Here is a 27,567-nt window from a genome sequence, read left to right as displayed (position 1 = left end):
AATTAAAACAGATTAAATGCTGGCTCTGCAAGAGAAAGTATTTACATGGTATAAATTCTGCATTCTCCGAAAATTGAGATTCAAAGATGCAGGTGTTCGCTTCTACATTCACATAATGTACCAGCACACATTCACATGTTGTCACAATCCACATATCAATATGTTTGCTTTTCAAATGTGTGCCTAATTTTTGTCCTAATTCTGTTGCAGGTGACAGAGACACGGACGGGGCCGCTGGGATGCAGTAGCTATGACAATCTCGACTCGGTTAGCTCCATCCTTCTGCAGAGCCCAGAGAGCAAGATTAATCTGCAAGGTAAACAATCCCAGCATATCAATCATTTCCACTTGCTGCCCATTGATGTTGGACATCACAGGTTAGCAGGGCCAAACTTCATTTTAGCCTCCCTAAAGCAAAGGAGATCCATAGTCATATATGAAATGCTCTTATTTGGACAAGGCCTTCTCAATACTTTAATGCATTTTTAAATTGGAACTGGGATATATTTGCTTCCCAGTCCTCTCCGGGGAATGCGATATGATTTTCTCCTGTTAAAGGTATTTGCTAACGTGACCATGGTCTTAGAGCTTTCTTAAAGCTTTCTGCGAAGAGAGGCCTAAATTCAACTGAACTGAAGAAACTATTCAGACATTAACGCAGGAACCAGCACTGTCTAAGTAGAAACAATGTATAAAAGGAAAGGTATCGCTGTACTGATCAATATAAGTGTCAAACTGATTTATTTTTAGTTGATCAGAATGTATCTCTTTAATGTAGTAGACACATAAATGCTTTAATTTATAACTTTATATCACAGATCAAATGTCAGTATGTGCAAATAGCAACGGTTACCCATTAGTGGTTATGTTCTTTTAAGCGAAAAATAGTTCTGTCTTAAACATTGACACAATTTATAATTAGCATGCGAGAAGGAATAGCTTGCAGTGACAGACACCCTGGGGAAAAGACTGATAAAAGACTGTAACTGTGGTCAAGTGTTTGAACAGAGTGATTGTTTCTTTGATTTATTCGAATGTACGCAGGTTATTAAAACTAGTGTGAGAATTACAGGCTTATTTTCAATCCAATGCACACCACCACCCCCACCCACCTTTCTCCCTCTCTTTCCTCTCTCTGAAGGGATCATTACTCGTCCTCTGAAAATCAGAGAACTAAGTGGTTTGTCAAAGAAACACTTTTAAGTCTTCCGCTGCCACTTACTCAAAGGACTCTATAGGTTTTGGGAAAAGCTTTATTGTCATGCACCAAACGTATTAGCCTTGTGCTTTGAAGACTGTTTTGTCACCCAATTGACAGATGACAGGTCTGGGAAAGATTATTTTCTTTTGGCTGGATAATAGCCCCAATAGACTGGAGTCGTTTTTTCCGATTGTTTTCTGGCTCAGAGTTTTGTATTATGCCAAATTATATTGGATGTGTTTATGCATTTTGTGTGTGGGCGAAGGGTGATGGGAGGTGTTGAGAGTTCTGCTGACAATGTAGTCTTTATAGAGCAATTATGCTTTTGCACCTTTAATTATAAAGACAGCTGATGGTGTAACTTCCCCAGTAAATCACAGTGCTCTTCAAAGTGATAGCACTTCACACAGCCCATAGGGAGGTGTCTAGTCAAAGGAGGGCTTTTAAGGTTTACGCTGTTCAAATACATTTTTTAATGAGATTCTAATTCACCCTTATAGTTATCCTTTTGTCATGAACACTGGTGTAAGTGTAACAATTAGTTTTATGTTATCCCTCAGTGGACCATGTGTTCTTCTCATATTAAGCCATCCATGTGCATTTAAAAGGTACTTGTCCTGCTGCACTTAAATTGCTGGTATAGGTTAAACATTGTTATTCACTTGGGTCACACACTCTGCTGTTGAGTATCATGTTGGCTGGATTAAAGCTGTTTCATTCATTCAGGCATTTCAATAAACTTCAAAAATGTGTTGCTTCCTGAAGTGCAATATAAAACCATCATATATTATTCTAGATCTCTAGGTTTCTCTCTTTTTAAAATGTCAACACAGCATTCGGTTGAAAGCTCTCAGCCATAACACATTGGTAGGTGTATGTGTGGTGTTGTCCATCTAATGTTTAACATATTATTTCATAAAGACTCAAGGATGATTATTATGTATGAGTTGTAAAGATAAATTGGATTGTTCTATAACAAAATTGTTCTGTTTGTTATCGCTGTGCTAATATGAGTTTTAATACATTTAATCTCGACAGAACGGGCCACAAGCAGCTGTTGTTGTTCTATTTGGGTGCACTTGGACATATTGAATAATTCCAAAAACTTGCAAGCTAGAGTTTAAGCCATTTGGAACAACTCGTGGACCTCACGGTGGTTCCAAAAGCAGCTTTTTCGCCTTTTATTTGTACAAAACAGCTAGAATCTCTGACAGATTTACAGGATTGTCTGGTCCACTCAGTCAATGCCCGAAAAATGAAAGCTTTGACAGCTTTGTCCTCGTCTTTGACAACACGCCATGAATGGACTTCACAACCTATCCCTGGGGGGGAGAAGCATTGGCTGGGCCCAGGATTGCTCTTACAAGCTCTCATGGCTCCCATCACATCTAATGAATGCGCACCATGTGTCTCATTTTCAAATGCCCATTGACCTTTATCCAGACAATTAGCTAAAATGCGAACTTTTGGCATTTAAACTGTGAGGAGGATTCACAGCTGGCCAGAAGATCACAGGTCACTTGCAATACTATCTAATCGCAACAATTGCACAGCATGCAACATTTTAGATGAAACAGAATACCAGCAAAAAAGAAAAAAAACGTTGCCCCAATGTAGATTTAGCATAAAACAAAGATTCAAAAACGTGATATGTATATATTCTTATATTTGGTATTTTCTGTCTTTATACCTTGAGTATGATTTGTGTTAGACATTTAAAATAAACACATTAAATTTGTGTTTCTGGACTCCATATTGCTCAACCACCCAATTATTCTTGAATGTTGATGTTTCATCCATAAATAACTCAAGGGAAATGCACATCTCTTGAGGTAATGTAGTAATGTAGTTCGGATACGACACTAGCTAAGTGAGAATAACCAATTATAGGTTGGGTGTTCTTGTAATTTGATTCTGGGCCAACTATGTATTAAATTATATATTATTATTAAATGATTTATGTTATAAAATAACACTGTATCACTGACAAATAATGTGTTCCAATAATTACATTTGTTCTAGGTTCCTATGGCACTTACATGTAGCCGTTGCTATATACAGGCTTGTCTGCTTCTGTTTTTTGTTTTTTTTGACAGCTGTCTAAATCACTGCCAGTGAGTGAATGAAGAGATTGCGAAACCATTTTGAATATTACTTTCAGAAGGTTTCACTTTAGCTGGTTTTATGCACATATATTTTCCTGTTTATGCGTTACTGAAATTGTTCTTTTAGAAATGATTCACCAAGTTACTTTATCTATCCCTTGCTCGGCCCATTCCTCATTTAACTCTGCGAAACACCATGACGACACATTTTGGACTCTCACGTGTATGCACAAACATGATTATCTCTGACCAACTGTGACCAGTGTTGAACAAAAACCTTTTATGTATAGTGCAATATTTTGGAAATAATCCAAATAAACCTGTAAAAACCTTAATCGAGACGAGCTATTTTAATTGCATATTAATTTAATAAGGGGTTCATATTAGTATGCAGCGCCATGTGAGTTACAACAAGGATGCAGTAATAGAAAACCCACTTCCTTTCATTCTTCTAATTAAACTTGTAATCATGCCTTTTTCTTTTTTTTAAAAACCTCAGCACTTTATCTACCTAGAGGCACAAGTGTAACTGCAAAACTTTGTTAGAAAATATATACAAGAAAATGATTACAAACCTGTTGGCAAACACCTTTACTGCTGGGATTAGTTATAGAAAGTCTGAGACAGCATTCTGGTTTAAATGAACAAGATAGTCAATTTCGTTGTGGCCAAAGTGCTCCTGGAGACACTTTTGACTGTCTCTAGGAAAATAACCGAATTCTTAAAAGGGTTTTTTCCCCCTGTTCTCCTTCTCACCCCTGCGGTCGCTCTATGTGAGCTGTTGGGCCTGTGAGCCTCAGATAACACAGTGAGGATATGACACTCCCTGGATATTCCCTCTGCTTTCACTTAGATTTAGATTAGAATGCTCTAGTCAAATCTCACATCAAGGGAGCTACCTATCAAAGCTAGAGTCAGTCCTTTCCTCTCCCACAGTTTTGCTTTGTGAAATGTTTGGCAAATTCACCAACACCTTGTGCCTCCTCCTTTATCGGCCTTTTTTCATCAGCAGAATAAGATGGCACTGGAAAAAATAAATTCACATTAGATTTCATGCATGATTTCGCAAAACTTTGATCCATCAAATATGAACATTTGCATCCCTTAAACTTAATTTGGCTATGGAGGATTAGGTTTAACATTTGTGGATGTTTAATGCCATATTGCACAGCTGTATTGGCAGCTACATACAGAACCACAGGGCTTTGGCATGTATGTTATCAGCAGAGGCTGTTTGTGGGCATGCAAGAGGAATTCATTGATCCTGGACCGGTCTTCCTCTGTCACTTAACATCAATTATAGTTTAACCTTGCAGGCACTTGTGTCCCTGAACCTGATATAATCAGCCTATTGGTTATAACAAATTATCAGAGGTACCACAAGCCGTAAATGTGACTACACTCTTAAATTCCTTGTGGATTTTGTATGCATTTGATGGACATGTTTTCCTCATGTATATTTGAATAAATTCAATCTAAAATATTCACACCATTGAGCTTCTCTACTATGGGGATTTAAATACACTTTTTCTACCACCTTGATTGTTCATTGTGTGTTTGTCTTCTCCCCGGGCTACTTTGAGGAAACCCAATGATATTGGTTTTGTCTGGATTCTCACTTTCCCTTCGTTCACAGGATGCTTTAGGTTGCAGGGATCATTTTGTCTTTTTTATTTTCTCTTAATACCCTAACTCCTTCCATCTGTCAGTATTTATATTGTGTTTGACATTTGAATAGGTGGTATTTTTAAATAGCAAAGGAGCAGGGGCTTTTTATTGGGCAGAATATTGCAATATTTGTTGTGCTCTTTGATTTATAGCCAACATAAATAAAGAAAACGTGTACTGGGGAATGAAAATAGCAAATTGGATACATGTATTAACTCTGCCAAAGAAAGATAAAATGCCCTGGAACCTCCACAAGCCATTACCTTGCAAGGACCCAATCACCTCCGATATGGCTGTCATAAATTAGCACCAAAACAAAAGCCAGCTAATTTGTTTCTTTCAATCCCCGACACATGCTTTCTCTATTTTTCTTTCTCCAGTTTCTTCAACAGCCTATCTTGGAAGAGCCATGAGCCTATCTGGGAAGATTTATGAATATGTTAGAATAGCCTGAGCCAACAGTTTTCAAAGTGGTGAAGTGAAAATAAATTAGACTGGCCCTGTAGGCAAGTCGTGTGGAGAGTGATGAATTAGATACTCATTGCTCTGTCGCTCGATTCCTGTCCCTCATTTCAAGTAAAAGAAAAGCTGCAAACACCATGGGGAAGACGGACAAACACACAAATCAATTGAGTTGTTCTTGATGACGGCCTAATTGATTTGGAGACTAAAGTATATCAGTAAACATAATGTCTTGGGTTACCAGGGAATCATTTACTGAAGAAAAAGATGTGGTGCAAAGCATGGAGAGCAGATGTTGGAGGAGCACAACAAGGCGTTTTCATCATATCTTTTTTATTCGCTCAGCTGCTCCCTTCCTCTGCATCTTTATCTGTACACAGAAACACTGTCTGGCTTTAACTATTCATCTATTCCTTTCTCAAACTTGGACCCAACCGAAAAACACCCCACTATATCTTCATTTGATGCTTCATCCCAGTTAAAACCATTCTTATTTTCATTCGAAGTCACATGTGAATACCTCATGTCACAGTAGTGATCTGGGGTATTGACCCAACTCATGGACAGGCCCATGCATTGAACCAAGGTGGCCATTTTTTTTTTGCCCAGAAAACTAACAACGCAGGATCTTATCCATCGAGATGGATGGCTGCACACATTTTTTTCACTTCTCTCTAACATTCTGAAAACCAAGTTCCTGATGAAATCTTTCCATGTAGACCTGAAGGTCAGCTTTCAATTGGAAGTGGTCAATCAAGAGTGAGTTTCCATTTGGGCCAGCATGCCATAAATCTCCTTTTCCACTCACCATTGCCAGCTTCAGGCTGCCATTTCAGCAAGTACCATGGTTTTCCACTCAGTCTTTCTTCTCCCTCTGACAGACTGTTTCATCAATTGATTGGGGAATTCTATACTTTATTCGTCTTTTGTATAAGGAAAGTATTGAACTGGTAATAAAGTCACTTTCTGTTTTGTGTCGGTTCAGATGTGTGGGCCATGGTTTTACACAATTAAAAAGTAATTACGACTGATGATACTTCAGAGTGTGAAGCCCTTTTTGCCACGTCTTAGACATTAGAATTGCAGTGATAAAAACTGATAATGGCTTTTCAACGGGCTGGTCACAAACTTTAATACATTTGCATTATAATGTAGTGCTAAATCATTATGCGTTACCAATAATACTGTGTTAGATTGACGATCTTAAAAAAGTTTGATATTTAAATGAAAAAAGGCAACCCACAAAACATATATTTTGTGTGTTTTTTGCTCACTATTGTGAGTTTGTTTATGAATCAGCAGATTAGTGCACAGCAAACATGTTCCTTCAAATAGATAAACATTACTTGTTGTTATTTAGGGAAGTTTGATGTACTTTCTGAGATAAATCTGGGCTTTTGATCTGGGATGTGTGTGCAGCATATCTTGACACTTTGAGGGCAGTTGTATCGTTGATAGCTGGAATGGAAACATCAAATCTTGTCAAACATCTCTCCTCCCCCTCTCCAGGGTTCCTGTAAAACATGTGATTTCTGCAAGAGCGTGTGTGTTGGTGTGCCTGTATGTGTATGTTTATGTGTGTGTGTGCATGCAATTGAAAGTGGGACACTATGATGATAAGTTACCAGCCGAGGCCTTAGTGCTACTGCTGTGCGGGGACACATGGCAGCACATGAGGAAGCAGCTTGACTGTAGAGCACAGGCTGCCAACAGCAACCACATCACACATCTTGAAACACAATATTCAGTGTGTATGATTCAAAACCAAAATTACTACAATCTACTAGCACCATTTATGGGAGATTGTTCCTATAACAGAAAGAAAAAAGGAACCCTATTGTGATCTTGCACACATCTAATTAGAATACATCTAACACGTTTTTTTTAACTTACCTTTTCTCTGACTCATCTTGCATGTCTGTGTCCAGAGTGCTGCGCACCTGGCAATAACTCAGCGCCATGGAGAGCTCATCTTCCTCTCCAGACTGCCCGCTCTTCTCAATCCAGCAATTGCTACAACATGCAATTTCAGCATATCCCTCTTTCAGGAGGCGGGAGCAGAAAGCCTGAATGCCAAGACCATTTCTATATGTAATTTATGCGTTTACAGTAATTACTGCACCTGCTTTCTTTCTTGCAGTTTGTGCTAACAATATGAATAAGTGAGCTTCTTCAAAGCTAACGCTATTTGGAGGTATCGTAAGGAGCACATTGTGTCTTTTTGTTCCATGTAGAAAGAGCGGAGTGTATCACATATTCACATGCAGGCTCTTGTATGTTAATAAGTTCTAGGAAATGGGATTTGTCATTTCTCGGTTGTTTTGCTTTTTCAAAATATATGCATGCCTAAATCTTATGTACTGTAAAATAAATCCCAAAGTATAGCACTCAGGGATGAAAAAAAAAAGTGTTTGTGCTGCACTTTGGATGCATTTGACATGAAGATATGAACTTCATGGTCCTAAACTATTTTTCCCACAAAGTTAACTAAGATTGTATAAAAAACACTGAGTAAACAGTCCAGTTGGAAAATGGGCTGCTGCCTTAGAGACTGCTTGGAACATTTATGATAATCTACGATAATCTACTCAACACAGCAACACATTACCCATTTGAATGCTAAGTAAACCCCATTCAGAACTTTAAAAAATGCAAACATATTCTGAGATCTGAGAATAGCTCCAGTGGAACATGTTACCCTCTGTCAGGCCCAACAGACGCTGTATAAGACTCAAGTGCTTTATGTGGCGGAATGAGTGGATAAAAAGCAACTTTAAATGCCCCTCTGCCTCATTCATCTGAGAGTGGAGCTTGCGTGTGAAATGGGCCAATACCGCAAATCTTAAAGCTGTATGCCCCCTCTGTTTTAAGTGTCTAGGGATCAGCAGGGTGGCCCAGATTGAAGAGAAACAGGCAATCTTCCAGTTCAGAGGTCTTTGGTTTTGTATCATGGCTGCAACGATAACCTCCAATGGTAATTTAATGCCCCTATTCAAGTAATGCACTTTATTGCACCAGTGGATTAAGTAATGATTATTTTGCGAAATTGCGGCCACACAATGGTCAATTAATCTTTAATGAAACTGTAACTTATGAGGCGGAGCGTGGCATTGCAATAAGCGGGCAACTGCTTGCCAAGGCTGTTACAAGCCTCAGTTGTGGACTACACTCCCCATCTATCACCATGGGAAAATAGAGCACTCTAGAAAGAGACATAATGAAAAGGCAAAGTCACAGTTGCAGGCTCCATTTTTAGCATTCATGGAAGGTTTGAGGGGCTATATCCTCCAACGTACGTGAAGGAAATATATCAGCCTTTGATGTATGCAGAGAGATTATCTATTTGCCATTTTCAGGTGCTATTTATTTAGAGCAAGCCAGGCATAGGGGTTGCAGGGAATTATGTGCACTGACAGAGCATGAAGTTGGAGGTTATCAAATGGCTGAACGGGAATTCCAATACCCAGCTATTTATTTCATCAGCAGCTCTTTAATGATGGAAAGTGTAACTCCCTGCTCCAATGTGTTGTTTTTTTACTCAACAAACACCTGCATAAGAGCCATATAAACTGTAGCTTTATAGCCCAATCATTTTCAAAGTGTTCACATGGTACCGCACTACCAGAGCAAAGCCGGGATATTCACAAAGATAAATGTTTTTTTACTCTGATTAGTTTCTCATTTCATTTTGGGCCCGAGGGCTCCAATTCTCTTACTCATTCCCCACTGCACTAACAAATGTGGATGGATTTGTTTTTATTGCATGACATCATTTCTACACTGGAGTGGGAGGACAAGACGTTGAATTTCCAATACTTGAGTGCGTGCTGGGTGGGAAAGTGTTGAGGAGAGCAAAAGAGGTGAAGAAACAGGAATGATGAGAGTGATTGATGGAGTGAATGTGAGCCAAAGGATGAAGAGGGACGAGTCAAGGGGCATGAGTATGGTGAGAGTAGGAGTGAGTGTAATGAAGTAAGACGGAAGAGATGTGTACGGAGTACGAGCTAAAGAGTGAGAGGTTTGGCAAGAGAAGAGACAGAAACATTGAGAAGAAAAGAGAGTGGAAAACAATAGATTGCAAGACTGATAGTGCCGAGCTGAATGTCAGCATCCCCAACCAATCCCTCTGCAACCTCCCGGTACCAATACGATGATGTCACAGGAAGAAAATGTGTGTCGGTGTGTGTGTTGATAGTAGGGTTGGGGGAATGGTTAGACGGCAGAGGGAAGGAGGGGAGGGCTGAGGCACTCGGTGTTATTGTGCACCCGGCCGCTGGCACCAGCACTGTCAGTAAGCAGCGTTGATCCGTGAACTTGCCATCTGGATTCTCCCACAAATCACATTAAAGTTTCAAGCCCAGGAATACATCAAGCTAAATGAATATTGGATCCAGGGGCCGCAGACAGGCCTGATGGAGAAAAAGCCCTGTGCAACCCAACTCTTTTGTGGTCAGACATGATCCATCCATCCCCTTTACTCCCTCCCTCCTGCTGTTCCCTTCATCACTGATGGGCAACGGTTCTAAAGAGGGAGAAAGGAGAAGGGAATCTACTCATAACTAAAAAGGGAACACAAGAAGACGGTTTATTATAAAGAGTAGGGTTATTGTGCTGCATTTAAAGACAAGTAAAACATGGCTTGTAGCTTGGTATGAGTATGAATATTTGCATTAATATTTAGAATTGTATAAACATTGCTCGATATTGGCCAAAGCCACTTTATTTTCTTTAGAGACTGTCACTGTTCATGCAGGATGAAGTTGCCCTATGTTGCAAAGCCAACCATCTTGGCACATATTAGGACATTAATGCTTCTTAATCACCCACTGTTTTCTGTTAAAGTGCATGTTGTGGGTGTAAATAAAGAGCACACTTTGGCACTGGAATAATACCAGATACCATTCAATTCTATGACAATGCCATGGAAATGATTCTTGTGTAGAGTATTCAATTATAGGCTTACTCTTCCCTTTCTTTCAGCTACATTATGTTAATTTTGCATGAATTGATTCCTATTTTCACCGAAAGTCAAAATAATACGTGAGCAGAAAAAATAATGGAATCATTCATCATTCAATAACATGTTATGTTCTGGTTCCTGGCTGCATATTTCCTGCTGAAACACTGTTTGTGCTCAAGTAAAACCTATTAAGAAAATATTGCCTCACCAAGATTCTGTTTCATACAGGAGAAAATAAATCTATTTAGTTATTTTCCAATTCAGTGGCTTGTATAGCTAAGGATTTATTTTCAACGGGCCTGGACTGAAGAAAAAGGCTTTACTGTTAGCTTTTCAGGGTTCACGTCTATGAGATCCCCAGGGTGAGATACGGATTGGCTTGTAGTATGAAAATTATAAATACCTTGTCAGCGGCGAGGTATTTTCAGCTTCAGCCCCAAATTGGCTTCTTGACTACAAATTCCGATATCGCTATTAGCAAATAATTAGCAGGATGCTGCAACGTTTGGTATGTAAACCACAGGCAAATACAAATGGAAACATGTATTGTACAAAGCAAGGAGTATAATAAAAATGCTCACAAAGGGTATTAAACAATCTGTGCTAAGGAAACCAACGCAGCAGAAGAGAGCAGGCATCAATCACTGTTATACATTGTCACATCATGAGTGACCCACCACTGAAAAGACAGCTCAAGTTGAACATATTCGAGCTTTGAAGCACACCCTTCAGAAAAATAAATGAGTGTTTATAACACAAAGCAATCCTGGAAGGTCAGTCCGCCCTTTCACCGCCGCTTTTTTAATACTGTGTTAACCTTTTCACACATTTGCATTGATGCAAAGACAAAATGGGTATCATTCGTTGACAATAATCCTGCCTCACATATTTTCATTTCACTGTATACTTGAAAAGAAAGCGAGATTGTAGGCTTTTTCTTGTTCTTTATGTCATATTCGATAATAGATCATTTATGAAACACATTCTGTTGCACTAAAACCTCCCATTTGTCTCTGTTTTTCTGTCAGGTCTTCAGGTCATTTTCCCAGAATACCTGCAGGAGAAGTTTGTCCAGTCAGCCCTGAGCTACATCATGTGCAATGGAGAGGGAGAGTACGTGTGCAGTAACAACCATTGCATCTGTCAGTGCGCCGACGATTATCCCCAGTGCAACTGTCCCATCACTGACATCCAGATCATGGAGAATAGCCTGCTGGGGATGTCTGAGTCCTGGGCCTCTTCTTACAAAGACTTTGAGAACTCAGGTAAGTTTACAATTCTTCCAACTTATATTTACCTTGACAGCTTAGGAGAAGTGTGTAGCTGTTTTACTATTTGGCAAGGGAATCATTCCTGAGATATGCAGCTATCCTATTCTGTGTATGGGTACATGCAGAGCTCAGGTAATTAAGGTGATATCATAACCTTGCAATTTTCTCTTTGCTTGAAGATCGTTTAAAATCCCATTTTATAATTCTGCAGCTTAGTCTGCCCTTGTTCAATACCACATTTACATAATTAATAGAACATTCCTACATTCACTGCAGAAAGTACTGTGACAATGTCATAGTGCTACAAAAGGTCAAGGTTCATCGATGGGCCAACGATGACCCTCTTTTATTCTGATTCATTTTCAACCTTATTTTTTTGAAAAGTGAAACCAATTCAGAAATGCCTTAAAGTGCACTTTTTTAAATGCCAAGCAAGGGGGGAATTTAACTGGTTGCAAAAACGTTTGATTCATATCGTACACATACTATATACATATACGATATGAGCAATGACCCCACTTCTTACTTATTTATGGTATCAACAACTAGTTTCATGTAATATGTAATACAGCATGATGTTTGTTGTAAACAAAAGCTACAGATCAGGAGAACACTTACTGTATATGCACTAGCTTACAAATAACCCATTTTGTTACTTAGTCATTTTGTGTTTATACAGAACAAATTTCATTGAAAAGGTAAACTTTAGGATGTCAAATCTTTGAATGTCATTGCAGCTAATATTCTCTCTTAAACCAATGCATCTATTTTCATTGAATACAAATGCAGACCCAAAGTGGGGGGGTAAGATATTGGACACGGTGGTAAAAGAAATAAAAGCACAGCTATTGCCCGGCTGCTACATGGCGACGAGTCACCTTGTTAATCTATTATTGATATGATTTAAAAGTGTCCCAATAAAACCTGCCAGCAGCAGATAAATATATTGATATACCATAGAAAGTGCATGTCAGTCGCTGAGTGCAGTGAGTCTGGAAAGGGTGCAACACGAAGAGGCCAAAAATAAAGGTTTATATTAAGACTTATAAATTAAAATGCAAGGCAATTAATAACTTTCTTAGTGTCTGTATCAATCATTTATCCAAATGCTATTAGATTAATAAAATGAAATATCTCTATATATATTTTGGACCTTTCATATTGAGATGTAATGGCACAAGAGGTATGAAGTGGGGTTACACTCTGAGAGCTGTAATCTCTAGATAAGGTGCTTGGTGACTTGAGATAAGAGTCATGCGAGGGACTATGTGGACTCTTTGGAAGCTGTATCAAGGAAGAGATCCTTGGTGGCTTTGAAGCCTGTATGAAAGCACTTGGCATCTGTTGAACTGGCATGATGTGATAATGGATTCTTTTGGTGTGGGAATCAAACATTTTTGAATGCTGGATGCTGGGGACAACCATCTTTTTCTAGGAAAAGGGCGAGGGAGGTGACCTGACATTTCTGAAAAGTGGGTGGAGGAATACGGCAAGTTTGAAACATGGGAGGAGAAGGAATCTGGCTTCTTTGAAGAAAAGGGGAAAAGGAGCTCTGACATGCCTGGGAGGAGAGAGGAGGAAGTTCTGACATTTCTTAGCTGTGTCTGAAAGAGAGTCTCAACTCCGTGGTTAATGCTGTTAGACTAAGACGTCTGTAGGAAAGCACTGGCTTATCGCAAATGTCTATTTTGCAGGTATTGAATATGGGGATCTTTTCTTTTAAGAGTTCCGCCTAATGCTGTGTATTCATTTTTCTCCCCAAACAAATGTGGTTGGACCAGGGGTTTTATACATAGATTTGGATTAGATTGTCAGTACCCTGAGTAGAGGCATCTTTGTGTTAGACTACTTCTGCACTCTCTTCAACATGCTGGAATTGAAAAAACTGTTCATTGGATTATTTATAATGATGTGCTTGAATTTATCTTCGGAGACAATAATGAGCTATACTCTGAGTCATATTTCCTTAATTAGCACACCAAATAAAAGATTCCTTCTACTTGTGTATTTGCTGCTGGAGTCTTACAAGCATCCTCATGCCCATTGTAAGTAAAAATTGGAACCAGAGTTGAAAACAAGGGTCAGAGAGCTGGGCTCACGGGTTGTCTGGGGAGGAGACAAGCCGTGAGTTATCAGAAGCAGCAGGACGAACATAAGGGCAATAAGCGACACTGGTGGGAACATATTTGTTGAAGCAAGGCTCTTCAGTAAGTTTGTGGGAGCACAGTCAGAGGGTGTTTACTGCACCGAGAGTTTCAATTCACTGCAAATACTCACAACTGAAGCAATCCAACCAAAGACCTCCAAACATACATCAAGAAGATTGGTCGAGTTTCTGTGTGCTCACTGACCATTGCCACGTTAAAAAAACGGGACTGACTCTTTTTGGTGATTCTTTAAATTGTCCCTACTTGAAAAAGAGCCTACTGGATATTTTTGCAGTGTTCCAAAAAATAAACTTTGGACATATTGGTTAACTTGTGAAATGATGTGATGATAAAGTTTTAAATGATAACCCTTTTATATTCAAAACAATGCATGCACACAAATTGTTAACTTCTGTCAACACTACCAATTACATCCAGTTGCTGCTTTGTTTGAAATTCTACCCAGGATGCTTAGCAGGAATAGGGTTGAACAAATAAGTATTCTGTAATGCAAACGCACTCTCCGATATTGTTGACACTTAATCATGTGTATAAAAACACAATGGTTGGTTCACAGATAAGACTGTTTGTGTACATTTTTCAGTTTATTTTGCTATTTCAAAAAAGCTGCATTAAAGTCTAAGTCTTGCCATGGAAACGTCAGTGTAATTCAAAAAAATATATTGAAAAGTTTGCTTCAGATTTATTTTTTTGTAAGAACCACAAAAGAAGTAGATCCATATTAAGTGAAATCAATTGATTACATTTTCAAGTAGAACTTTCATATTGAATTCACCCTTTCTTCTGCTGATTCCAAGCTTTCAAGTCAGAAAATTAATTTTGAACTTGTACTTTTCTCTCATTTTTCTGTCTCACCACCATCCTGTGTTTTGCCATCTGCTCTCTCACTTCATCACTTTCTGTCATCCAGATGAGTTCAAGTCCTTCCTGAAGAGGCTGCCCTCCACTCACTTCCTGCCCATCAGCAGTGTGCATCTCCTGTGGGGCAGTGACTGGGACCTTCAGGCTCGCTACAGGCTCCTTCAGAGTTCCCTGGAGATCCAGCGGCTCAAGATCCAGCGCACTGCCCGCAAGCTCTTTGGCCTCAGCATCCGTTGTCACCACAACCCCAACCACCAGATGCCTAGGGAGAGGTGGGTAGAAATACGACCTCTAGATCATGATAGGGATTAGATGTGAATTTACTCGGTGATGACTTGGCATTTTATATTTTGGGATATTTTCTTTTCCAAGTGTGAGAATAGCAGCTGTGAACATGTATCCCACAGAGGATATTTCAGGGAAACTTCTTCTCTGAAATGATGTAAAGGTTTAACTTTGATTGTTGCTTCTCGAAGCATGCACAGTAAGGATGCCATCTATTATACATCTCAACTTATGGCTCTGTTGTTTCTGTCCATCAAGCCAACTTAGTGCTGAGGCTTGCACATGCCCAAAGCACTCTTGCTCACTCTTGTATTTCTCATTGCAGTCTGAAAAGTAAATGTAGCTGTGGGAGTGTTCTTGATAGGTCATTGCACACATCTGTCACCACCTACTGCAGTTGCAGCTTAAGAGCCTTGCTGTGAATGTGCCATGGTGTCAGCACTGCCAGGAACTTCCACATTCGCTGCAGGAAATATTAGAAAACACTATGCGAAATATGCAAAGTGTGCCACATGAAACACACAACAACGGTTCTCTGTAGGTGATGGAAATGGGATCTGTGAAATATTTCTTCAAGTGGTCTTAAAATGAGCAGATGTCAACAGTCTACGACAGAAAAGGGGCACACCCACATTTGTGTGCAAGGGATGGCAAAGGATTGTTCTGAAGTGTTGCAAAGAGCCGCACTATGTGCCCTTGCTCTTCCATGGAGTGCGCATCGAGAGGGCCTGATGGCACTGGAAATAAGAGCAGCATGTTTATTTGTTTGCTTGTGTGAGGCAGCCTTGCATCAGATGGAGGACTTATTTGTTTTCAACACATCTGTTTGCATGTCTGTGCACTTTGCCTACGTGCTTGAGTGGGTGGTAAGTGGTCTATTGCTTTCACACATGTTCTAACCTAGGCTACAGCGCTACATTTTCATATAAGGGACTGCTTGTTATATATGATAAAAGGGTGTTGCTAACGGGGGAGGCACATCAAATACCTTTTAAAGAATTGGGGAGAGGCATATATTTATTTTTTTCTTTTCAAGATAGGCTTTTTCTACCTTGGTATCTACCCCCCATTGCTCGCCCTCATTACAACAACTAGCCAGCCTAGAATAGGAAGCCTTTATTGTCATTGTACAAAGTATCCAACAAGATTTTTGTAGTGCAACCCTGTCATAGTGCACAGTGAGGAAAACAGACAAACAATGAAACATGACAGTAGAAGACTAAGCAAATGCAGCATGTCAGTAGAAGTTAAGCATTAAGGAAACATGCTCCCGATGGACAACTACAATACCCACATGGCTTTGTGTCGTGACTCGTGTCCCAGCTCATATTCTTCACAGTCCCACACCTTTCTTAACATATGCTACATTTATGTTTCAATGTGTTTCAGATTCTCAGGGGAAAGCCCAGAGTGCACCATGACAGGGTCATTCCTACACTATGTATGTTTTAAATTTGTTGGGCTATCATAGGGCTTACGTCTTTTCCCGAAGATAGAAGCGGGGGAGGGGGCCAAGGTTTAAGAGTGAGGGCTAGCTATTAATGGTTGGATCTAATCAGCTCTTGCTTTTTTTATTTTCTCAAATAAAACCTAACTTTGGTGTGAATATAACATAATGTAATAGATTAAAGGTTCAAGATTAAAAAAACTAAAAACTCAAAGCAACCACATACCAGCCCTTTGATACACACAGAACATTATCTTACTGTACACTGTCATACAGAATATGCATTTGTAATAGTTCCTCCACAGTAAAATCCCTATTTTGTCTTATGTTCATGTCTAATGAAGGCTAGCAATTGTTTTATGATTTATTTGAATGTTACTGCATTCTCAAAATGACTTTGTTAAAGGACTATGTTTTAATAACATATTGGCAAGTTTGCCACATTACAATCTCTGTCTTTGTCCTCAATTCAAGAAAATGGCCCGAGTCACCAACAGGTACTCCAGTCTCCACCTTGTCACTGGGCAGCCTATAATATCAGTGGATGGTGGAATGGAGTTACAGCTGAAAGCCCATAAACCATCACGCCAAGTGTTTTGAAGGTTTTTGCCAACCTCCTCAGGGAGGGCTTCCAGCACATTCCCAACCTGTCAGCTGCAGAGGGTGCTGATGATCATGTGAAAAACATCCTGCCTGGACCCAGTGGCCAAGAATGGGCACACCAGGGTTCTAAATGGCAGCAGGCCGGATCCTTCATACATCAGGCCCACAATGGGAAGGATGATGCTGTCAACCACCTGCTTCTCTCTGCATACTTGGACAGCCACTGAAAGCATCTTGTTCACTGACTTCCTCAGGGGTTTTAGCACCACCGTGGTCCTCTCCTGGGATCATTTCCCAAAGCTATGCATATAGAAACCCCATTGATCACAGATTACTTTGCCAAGAACACAATTTTTGATACATCACAAACATGTTAGATCGTGTAGTTGGAAACCTGTGGCTCCTTTATTGCTTTCATTATTCACCTTCACATCCTACCTTTTCAGATGCAATTTTCAGAGGGTCCTAGAAAACGTTGTGAGGGAGCAGTGTATGTGTCAAGAGAGGAAGGATACATGTTTTGTTCTGACAGGGTAGTTGAGTGTTTTTTTAAATCACCAGTGACTGAAGGTGACCAAGATAATAACGCATGTAGTAATAAGAAAACAGGGCTGCACATACTTATGGAATACAAAGGAGGGATACTAGAACTAGAAAGTGCTGCATGTATCAGGCAGCCTTCTGTAGGCATGTATGGAAGTGAGTAAATGCGTATTGGCCAAGTTAAAAATAGAGGGACGGATAGAGTTCTCCGATGTATTGACTGACACAACACAGAAGAGTGATGCATTGTTAATGATCCAGCCCCTCCTAAACTGTCGTTTCACGTTATTCCATTACTCTTACATGGAGCCTTTAAAGCATTCATATTATGCCTATTAATATGATGTCCTTGTACACTTTTAGTTAAATTAAATTATGGATGCAAAGTAGGGAAGAGGAAGTCACTTATACTAATTGCAATTATTCTGATGTGAACTTGTGTTATCAAGTCTAACTTCCCCAAAAAAGATTTTTAAATGTTAAAACATGTTGCACTTTCAACATTGCATATCGTTCTAGGTCAGTCACTAAACATATTTACATCAGCTAATGGAGGAAAGGAGTCCGATGCATTGTTGGCCGGCTGTAATTACAAATGCATATCGCCACCTTATAATTTCTCTTACCTCACCGCAAGGCATCCATCCATTACAAGCATCGTAAATCCCTGTTGCGAACACTCACCGCAATAACTGTGTGGAAACTTTATAGCTGAACTATATTGGATTTCCTATTGCATTTCCTGTAATGAGTATAGCAGCTTGCTTCAAGTATAATAAACATAGCAGTTTGTCTTTGGTGTAAATGATTCATAGTGACAGATATGAAGTAGCTTCACTCCTAGCCAAATCATTTGCATCCAGGCTATGCATTGGCTTTAATTATTCATGTCAAGTCAAGCATATTTACTAATAAGAAATGTACCCTCCATGTGATGAGTCACTTTGCCATAATGTCTATTGATTTTGACTTGACGCTGCTTTTTAATCTCGCCTTAACATATTCAAACGTAATTTTTGCATTTAGTTTACGCTACTGTATATAGTGTCTCATGAAATCATCAAGGGTATTGCTCTCTTTCATACGAAGCTCTTGAAAGATCATGTTGGGAATATTTTTAGAAACTAATTTTGCATTCCCTCGCAATATTTCTTGCAGGGGAAATTTAGTGGATTATGATACAATGTCACTTTATGGGAACACTACACAAGAGATAGGAAGAATGGAGTGACATTTGTTTTAATCATGCATTTATAACTCATTATTCCTTTCAAATAGCTGAGCTTGGGCAGTATTAGGACAGTAATACACCACAGGAGTTCACTGATAGAGTGGCTTCAAAGCTCCGCCAGCATAACCATGTAACTTCTCTGAACAAAACCATGTTGAAGTGTTGCATGTTTTATAAACTAATGTCATAATCATGACAACAAGAACACAGCCATGGCAACGACCACACTACATACTACATAATAATACAACATCATGCAACTCAGTCTTTGTCTATAGAGCATGTGAAAACATTGCATCATAAAACTAAAGCCAGATAACGCAAAAAGATTTCTCGATTAAATTCCCACTGTGGCTCAGTACTCATTTGAATAACATTGTTGTATTAGCTAGACCCTCCAGAAAAACGCGATTCTGCGATCGCAGAATTTACCGCATAATCAGCCAAATGGCGCAGATTTTTAAAAAGCCGCATATTTATCAAAAGGCCGCATAATCCCCGCATTTTTCCACACAAAGTTGAGAAGTAAAAAAAGTTAACTCGTCTTGACGTGACGTCATCAGCTCGCGCATCACAGAATGTAAACAACACTGTATAGAGCTCATTTACCAACGAAAATTTCTACTAAAGACCGGGCAAAAAGTGGGGGGAAACTATTCTGCACCCCGTGCAACTGTGTGTTGCAGCATAAGAGNGGGGGGGGGGGGGAAGCTATGACAGTTGTCATCTGAACACCAGGGCCTGTTTGATGCATTATTACAAACCTAAAGTGTGCTCAAATTCATTAAAACAAAACAGTATCCATTGGGATGTATTGGGATGTAAGCTATTGCTGTAGAAACAAATAAGAGAGAAATTAGACTAGCCACATGATGCTCTCAAATAGCTTATTGAGGGAGGCATATCTTTCAGTAATTCAAACAGGATATTTCAACAGTTATTGCAAATAAATTCAAATGAGGGATCTTTATGACTGTGCCTTTGTCTAATGTAATAATACATAGCCAGTAAAAGGTAATAGGATAAGTTTTACATTAAAGCCAACATAATCAATGTGTTTTGTATGCACATTGTAATGAGAATTTTGAAAAGTCTTGTATATCTGGCATTATTAGATGTCTAATGTTTCACAATCATGTTAACTGTCGAAAAATAAATCTGATCATTATTGGCAAATAATTACGCTTTAAATACCATCTCTTAAATCAGGATCCAATTACCTATACACAGACATACAGTGGGCATTAGCTTCCTAACGTGTCGACCTTAACGTTTTTCTTTAGAATAAACACATGTTATGTCCACAGGATAATCTTTTTGGCCAATAAAATAGCATGTATTGCGAATGGCTTGATGTGCCCTTTATAGCTTTGTTGAATTACTTTTATGAATATAATAGCATAAATAGTTTATGTAAAATGTATACAAGTCGAAAAACAGTCAATGTTAGTGTTTGACAGTGTTCAGTTCTCGTACGACTCTGTGGCAGGAGCTGTTTTTGAATCTGTGTGTCCATGATTTGATGGAGCTGAAGCATCTTCCAGAGGGAAGCAGATTAAAAAGATGGTGCCCAGGGTGGGATGGCTCTTTCAGTATGTCGGCTGCTCTACTAAGGCAGAATAGGCTGAATAATTCCTCCGATGAGGTTAGTGATACAGTACGCCAGCACACTCTCGATGGGGCAGCAGTGGAAGGTTATCTCCTGGTTTGCTCAAATCCTCAGGAAGCGGAGTCCCTGCTGTGCCTTCTTGACCAGACCTTTACTGTAATGGTGTTGGTAGACCAAGAGCGATTTTACCAATGTGCAAAGAACCTGAAAGCAGAAATTATTTCCATACTGCCCTTGTTGATGTGTAGTGTTTCTCTTGAAGTCTATGATAAGTTGTTTCGTTTTTGAAGGGTTCACAACAAGTTTGTTCTCCAGATACAGCGCTGTTGGTCTTTGAACTTCATTCCTTTAGTCTGTGTCACTTTTTCCTGTGATGAGTTCCACCACAGTGATTTTGACTTTGAAATGTGTCATTAAGCAGAATACATGAACAAAAAAAAGTATTTTATTTGCCAATAAAAGCTGTTAGAGACAAACTAGGACTAGACAAGTTAATCTTTAACTTTCTATTTGTCGATTTTAATTTGGATTACCCTCATTCATGTTTTCGTGCACATTTTGGTTTCTTTGGGTGTTTTCACTTGTGAATGAAACATTTTTTCCAACATCCTGCACACATGAAGCTCACCTCTGATAATAAATGTTATTTTCTGAATTTTAAAGAGGCTAGTTTCCTATGTGTCAGTTATGTAAACTGTAGCCATAAACTGGCAGTGCTTCAGTAGGTGGACTAGCTCATATAAACATACAATTTAATAAACCAGAGTACCTAGAACCTGGAGACAGAAAGATGTGAAGCCTAGTTAGCTGACCCTGCTGTGCCTGTTCTGCTTCCATCAGAGCTAATCAAAATAAAACTGTGAGACACTTCACAAGAAGTTATAATCACAGTAATGAGGGTAATAGATTTTGCTAGATAAATAACATCTATTACCATCAGATTGTGTCACAAAAAAACAGTAAAACCAGTATATTAGTACATCTCTGCTAGGTAGCTACTTTTGTATTCATAGTGGAGTGGACAGCAAACACACGCTGGAGGGAACCAACATGATACACTCATCTCTCTAAAGACACTCCAGGCAACACTGCAATACGACAGAGAGGAAATGGAAAGTGATATAAAAATCACAAATACATTGCCTGCACCAGGATATTAAGACACCTCATCTCTAGGGGAAGAGACAAAACCAGACATGAGAACGCTAGTGCACATAAGCAAACACTGTCAAGAAATAACTTCTCCACACAAGGTACATTTCACATCTCCAATGGGATAAACACACAGGAAACCAGTCAGTGACATGATCCGATGGGTTACAGTTTGGAAAGAAAAAAAATATGTCTACAAAAATTGCAAGTGAATACATTTTCATAGGTCAGATATTAGTCATTGGCAAAATATGAATCAGTGAGATTCATCATCATTATAAATACATCATTCATTAAAACCAACTGCACAACCTATTTTGGATTGCACTTTATTGAATTCCAGGCCATCAAGGACAATTTAATGTCTTGACATTATATGTGTTTTATGTGGGGCAGAATTAAGGACATGTTTGCTTTTGAGTAAGCTCGTTGAAAGTTGATGTTTTCGTTTCCTTAATGTTCATCCTCATTTCATGCCATCCTCAATTTGACGCCAAAGTTAGTGGAATCAAGCAATGTCCTCTATAGGTGATTTGTTCCGGGCTCATTTTGGGTTAAGCTTGGGGGGTTTCTGGCCTGCCGAGAATGCAATTCCATCCATCATAGTTAAGCCTTGGCTTCATTAACATGTCAAGTTAACCTTGACCAGACCTCGTCTCTGAAAAATCAAGATTCAGAATTCACCTCCTACAGTCTGAAAAGAAGTTCCATTGCTGTCAAGATGACAGGGAAAGATGCCTGAAGGGAAAATAAGAGACAAGATAAGAATAGCAAGTAATGCCTTCCACCTGAGGGAAATAACGCAACTCCTCCCCCTCCTTGAAGGGAAGAAATTGTCCTATTCCCATACTATCCTGACTCAATGGTTTTCATGTATACATTGCTGCCAAACATTTAATAAGCATATCATTGAGTTTTGGATTTGCCACTGTATCTGTTCTAACTATTGGCATCCATTGATTTCAGTAAAGTTAAGTGAACTGACTACATAGTACAAGCCTAAGTAAGGCATCCCAATTAACTTAATTTGGGGTTTTATTTGTAATGCTTTCAAGTGCATTACCAAACTATTGAAACTAATTTAACACAAGCTTTATTTGTTGATAGTAAAAATGAACATAAGTGAATGAAAGGTCTTCTTTATATTGTAACTCTTAAAGCTCTCAAATGTGACCTTTAACGATTATCTCCATATTTTGTTTCTCCTTTCTCTCTAGATCTGTGATGCAGTGGTTGAACAGGGTCCAGTCTTTCCTCTACTGTAATGAGAACGGGTTCTGGGGGACCTTCCTGGAGAGCCAAAGGACATGCGTGTGCCACACAGGTGTTACCTTATGCCAACGACCCATCCCATGCGTCATAGGTGGCAACAACAGCTGCGCCATGTGCAGCCTGGCCAACATCTCACAATGTGGCTCCTGCAACAAAGGCTACAAGTTGTACCGTGGCCGCTGTGAGCCCCAGAACGTGGATTCAGAACGTAGCGAGCAGTTCATCAGCTTTGAAACTGATCTGGACTTTCAGGACCTGGAACTCAAATACCTGTTGCAGAAAATGGATTCCCGACTCTACATTCACACGACTTTCATCAGCAATGAGATCCGACTAGAAACCTTCTTTGACCCAAGATGGCGTAAGCGCATGTCCCTGACCCTGAAGAGTAACAAAAACCGGATGGACTACCTCCACATGATTATCGGTCTGTCGATGAAGATCTGCCAGATGAGAAATAGCAGCATTGACCCCATGTTCTTTGTTTATGTCAACCCCTTCAGTGGTAGCCACTCAGAAGGCTGGAGCATGCCCTTTGGGGAACATGGATACCCACGCTGGGAAAAGGTACGACTACAAAACTCGCAGTGCTTCAACTGGACTCTCCTGCTGGGCAACCGGTGGAAGACCTTCTTTGAGACGGTGCACATCTACCTGCGTAGCCGCGCTAAGATCCCAACTGGCTTACGCAATGACACGGGACAGGGTCCAGTGGATCTTGGAGATCCCAACAAGCGGCAGATCTACATCAAAATATCTGATATCCAAGTGTTTGGCTACAGCCTACGCTTTAATGCCGACCTGCTCCGTAGTGCTGTGCAGCAGGTTAACCAGTCGTACACACAGGGAAATCAGTTCTACTCCTCCTCATCAGTCATGCTCCTGTTGCTGGACATAAGGGATCGGATTAACCGCCTTGCCCCTCCATCTGCTCCTGGCAAACCCCAGCTGGACCTCTTCTCCTGTATGCTCAAGCATAGGCTGAAGCTCAACAACAGCGAGATGATTCGAGTAAACCATGCCTTGGACATGTACAGCACAGAGATACTAAAACAATCAGATCATCTGACTGCTAAACTCTGCTGAACATAGTAACATTCACAGAAGGACAGCAACATGAAACACCCAACAAATGAACTAGGCGGGGATATTAATCTTAATTTTCTTTTTCTCTTTTTTCATTTTTGGACCTTTTCTGCCTTTTGATGTAATATTAACTTTGTAAGCATAATTCTTAAAGAGATAAAGGAAAAAGGCACTGATGAAAAGTATTTCAGATTAAGATAAAGAAGATTAATGGAACCACTATAAAGACTGTATCATATTTGTCCCAGCATGTCTGTCATTCCCTAAAAAGATCTAAAAAAAAAAAGAAGAAAAAAAAGAAATATTAAATCTATGTACTGGTGAAAAAGAGGCCTTGATTTTACTCCGAGGGATCAAAGGTTTTATCTGAAACTGCCATTCTTTACTGACAAAAACATTTTTAAAGGAATAACAATGGAACACAAGGGCAGACCAGATATCCTTTTATTTCAGCTAATGTTCAAAGTATTTCAGACATTACAGAGAGTTTAATATTAAAAAATGTTTATACATGGTAAGGATTAAATAGCCCTAGTGAATAAGTAGTCAACACATTACTTATAGACTTTATTACATTTCAAACCCACAGCAAATCTGCATTGTGAGTTATGAGGCACTCTGTCATTGTTCTGATACGTAAGGCACACAGCAGGGCAGTAATGGATAGTCATGTCAAATAACAAAAGCCAGCTGTTTATATATACAGTACATATATATGTGGATGAATGTATGTGTGCGTGCGCGTGTGCAAATGTGCGTATACCTTATTTTGGCTTGATGCTTATTGCTGTTCGTTAATTGAATGTGTCATTTGAGATTGACTCCAGTCTAAGCAAAATCTTGCATTTGGAGCGCTTCTTCCCGTGTTTGAAATTCAAGCTGTGTTTTTCACAAGGCAGTACCTCCTGGTGCGTGAGTGCAATATTGTGGTCTGAAGATTTAACAATCAATGCTATTTTGTACAGCTTTGCAAAATGTACATGTTGTGACTGCTGATTCGTGGAGCTTTTCCGCACCAAGAGCAAAATGTAAACATTCATCATTCAGGCACATTTGCAAGACGACCTAAAGCCATACACTTCCCTGAGGTAGACATTAAGTCCATCCCCGTTCACAAAAGAACATACATTTAAGGAAATGTTTGGTTTGTATGTTTTTATTTTATTCTATCAGTTTGTAGACAAGAGCACAGCAAAAGGGAGATGACAGGAGGAAGCATATTATGTTGAAAAGGGTCATGTTGTAAAGCCATTGAATTGCTCTGTTGTGCCACAGGAAGAAGAAAAAGAAAAAAAAGAAATTGTTAAATTAAATCTTAAAATACCTTTTTGGCAGTGTTTCATCTGTAAGCTTTTAATGACCTTGTGTACAAATGTCAGATTTTTTTGTTTTGCATGTTGCGGGAAACATCAACAGAGCTCTGACTGTGTTTAACATTCAATCGTCGAATTGAAATATGAAACACTACCTATGTAATGTTTGGTCACATGTTATTTGGGTAATCCGATCCTGAATCATATTGCTTATGACTTTGTGTAAATCCAATCCGTTAACCTGCTATTAACAACAACAAAGGCAAGGTCACTCGTGTCATAAAACCTTGCTGTCCTGGTCATTGATGGGTTCAACTTAAAAATAAAAAAGCAGACATTAAGTCGCTGCTGTCATGGCTCTCAAACATCTCCAGGTTTAAAAGCTGCCAGCCAAGTTGCAAGACTAACACCTAAAAATGCATACTGTTATATTACAAATTATTTCATTGTTTATTTTTGATGTCTGTTAGTCAATGGATGTAGCTTTCGTTTGGTTGCTTTGGTACTTTTCTTGTGTTTCATTTTGTGTTCTTTTAAATACCCATTTTCATTTTACATTGTGATGAGACTAGTCTTGTGTGGTTAGCTGTAAGCAGAGGCATGTTACAATACAGGAAACATCCATGGTAGGTAGCTTTGTCAGCTGAAGACTTTACTGCATTGACAACTTTTATAGTTGTCCGTAAATGTGCATTTTTGTCATGATGTAAGTAACAGAACCATGTATTTCTGTGTGTGGCCATGATGATCCTTATGTTTTCATTTACTGTTTTCAGTCTTTTTGTGAAGCATTTTTAACTCTTGAGAGGTGCTTTATAAATAACAGCTTAGTCACTTATTAAGTCACTACAGATGTAATACATTTCAGGAGATTCAGTGGTCAGCAAAATCATTTTTCGATATCCAAAATAGTGGTTATTGCAAATGTGGTGGCCAGGTCAGGTTCAAATGAATCTCACAGTACAATACTTTAATCAATCAGATAAGAAACAGCAGGAGCAGAGAGGGCATTGGACCGGTTTAACCTCCAGTTTAATAAACTGTATCGTGATCGGTATGTCCGCCTGGGTGTGGATGGTAACTGCAAGCTGTCTCAAAGCTGCTTGGTATTTTAGTTTATCAAGCCCAGCTTATTAGCATGCTGATGTTAACATGATAGACTTTACACTTTCTTAAATATGTTAGCATCTATAGCATTGCCACTGTAACATTTGCATGCTAACGGTACCTCCTTGTGGATTCATTTTTAGCTAACGTACTGTGGAGTTGATTTAAACATACTGAAGCTAAGCCTAACAAGCCTGCAGTCAATAGGGATGCAGTAAATAGTGGACTTTATTTTTCAGCACTAACATTGGACCATCCAAATGAGTTGTTAGTTATTATTATTATGATTATTATAAGTGCCTGTTATCTATCCCTTTAACGCATTTAGAGCTGGAGGAACCTTTTAGATGTAACACAGACGAATGACACTGAATTAGCTTAAGGATTTGAGACCGTAAATGTTGATCTAATATACACTTTCCATATCCTCTTGAGAACTTCGCCTTCAAGGAAGTTTGTGCATGTGGGGAAATCAGCCACCAGACCGAGGGTCAAGGATGACTTTTATAAGTTATGGTTGATTTTGTCTTTGTCCCCTGTTGTACAATATATCTGTAAATATGAACTCTGTTACAGTAACAACCCTCTGCTACAGTAACAATATAATAAAATATAAGAGTAAAGAAAAGGAATATAAAAACTACTTCAAAAAAAACCTCTATTTGAGTACATCAGCACAAAGTACAGGGCCCCCATGTCTTGTGTATCTAATTAGATTCATGACAATGTACGACTGTTTTATATTGTCAAAGCATACTGTACATAAATATTTAGTTTTGAGCCACTGCAAAGTCCATGAAACAAGCACATTTACTCGTATGGCGTTATGCTACCACAGTGTTGCTTACATGTGTCCATGGATATGTCTGAAGATTTTTACAACTAATACCTTGCCGATGTACTTTTTTGCTGTTCTGTTGAGATCATTATATCAGCTTATTTCAAATGAATGTTTCATATAATAATCTATTTCTCATTAAAAGGCTATATTTAATAAGAAGAGCAAGGCTTGTTTGTACCATTTTATATTCTAGAAACTATTATTCTGCACATAAAGACACTGCATGCTATACCAAATCCTATGAGCCAGCTAATTTTAGTCCAGTGGTTTGGTCAAAGCATGCCAAAATACTTTATCTTAACTATGGCTTTATAGAAGATTCTCCCCATGAATGTTATCCTGTCTCTGAAGTTTGCTGATAACAAATATGTCCTTCCTTGGC

At 39.1% G+C, this 27,567-nt stretch overlaps 1 protein-coding gene across 1 annotated transcript; it reads left to right on the top strand.

Moving 5' to 3' along the window:
* Positions 1-86: 86 nt before the first annotated feature.
* On the top strand, positions 87-26,510 carry brinp1 (bone morphogenetic protein/retinoic acid inducible neural-specific 1). The gene is made up of 5 exons (XM_010785002.1): positions 87-92; positions 211-316; positions 11,425-11,661; positions 14,746-14,968; positions 22,784-26,510. Exons 1-5 carry the CDS (start codon positions 87-89, stop codon positions 23,922-23,924), a joined length of 1,713 nt encoding a protein of 570 aa, XP_010783304.1. The 3' UTR covers positions 23,925-26,510.
* The last annotated feature ends 1,057 nt before the right edge of the window (positions 26,511-27,567 follow it).

The sequence above is a fragment of the Notothenia coriiceps genome, unplaced genomic scaffold (genome assembly GCF_000735185.1).
Source record: "Notothenia coriiceps isolate Sejong01 unplaced genomic scaffold, NC01 NC01_scaffold00026885, whole genome shotgun sequence".
Taxonomy (NCBI): domain Eukaryota; kingdom Metazoa; phylum Chordata; class Actinopteri; order Perciformes; family Nototheniidae; genus Notothenia; species Notothenia coriiceps.
Note: the sequence above shows the minus strand (reverse complement) of the source record. Positions and strands in the feature narration are given on the sequence as shown.

Bases quoted from the DNA above. Each gene is read 5' to 3' on its own strand.
- brinp1 (XM_010785002.1), top strand. The intron at 317-11,424 runs GTAAACAATCCC...TTTTTCTGTCAG, and splicing joins GAGCAAGATTAATCTGCAAG to GTCTTCAGGTCATTTTCCCA. The intron at 14,969-22,783 runs GTGGGTAGAAAT...CTTTCTCTCTAG, and splicing joins CACCAGATGCCTAGGGAGAG to ATCTGTGATGCAGTGGTTGA.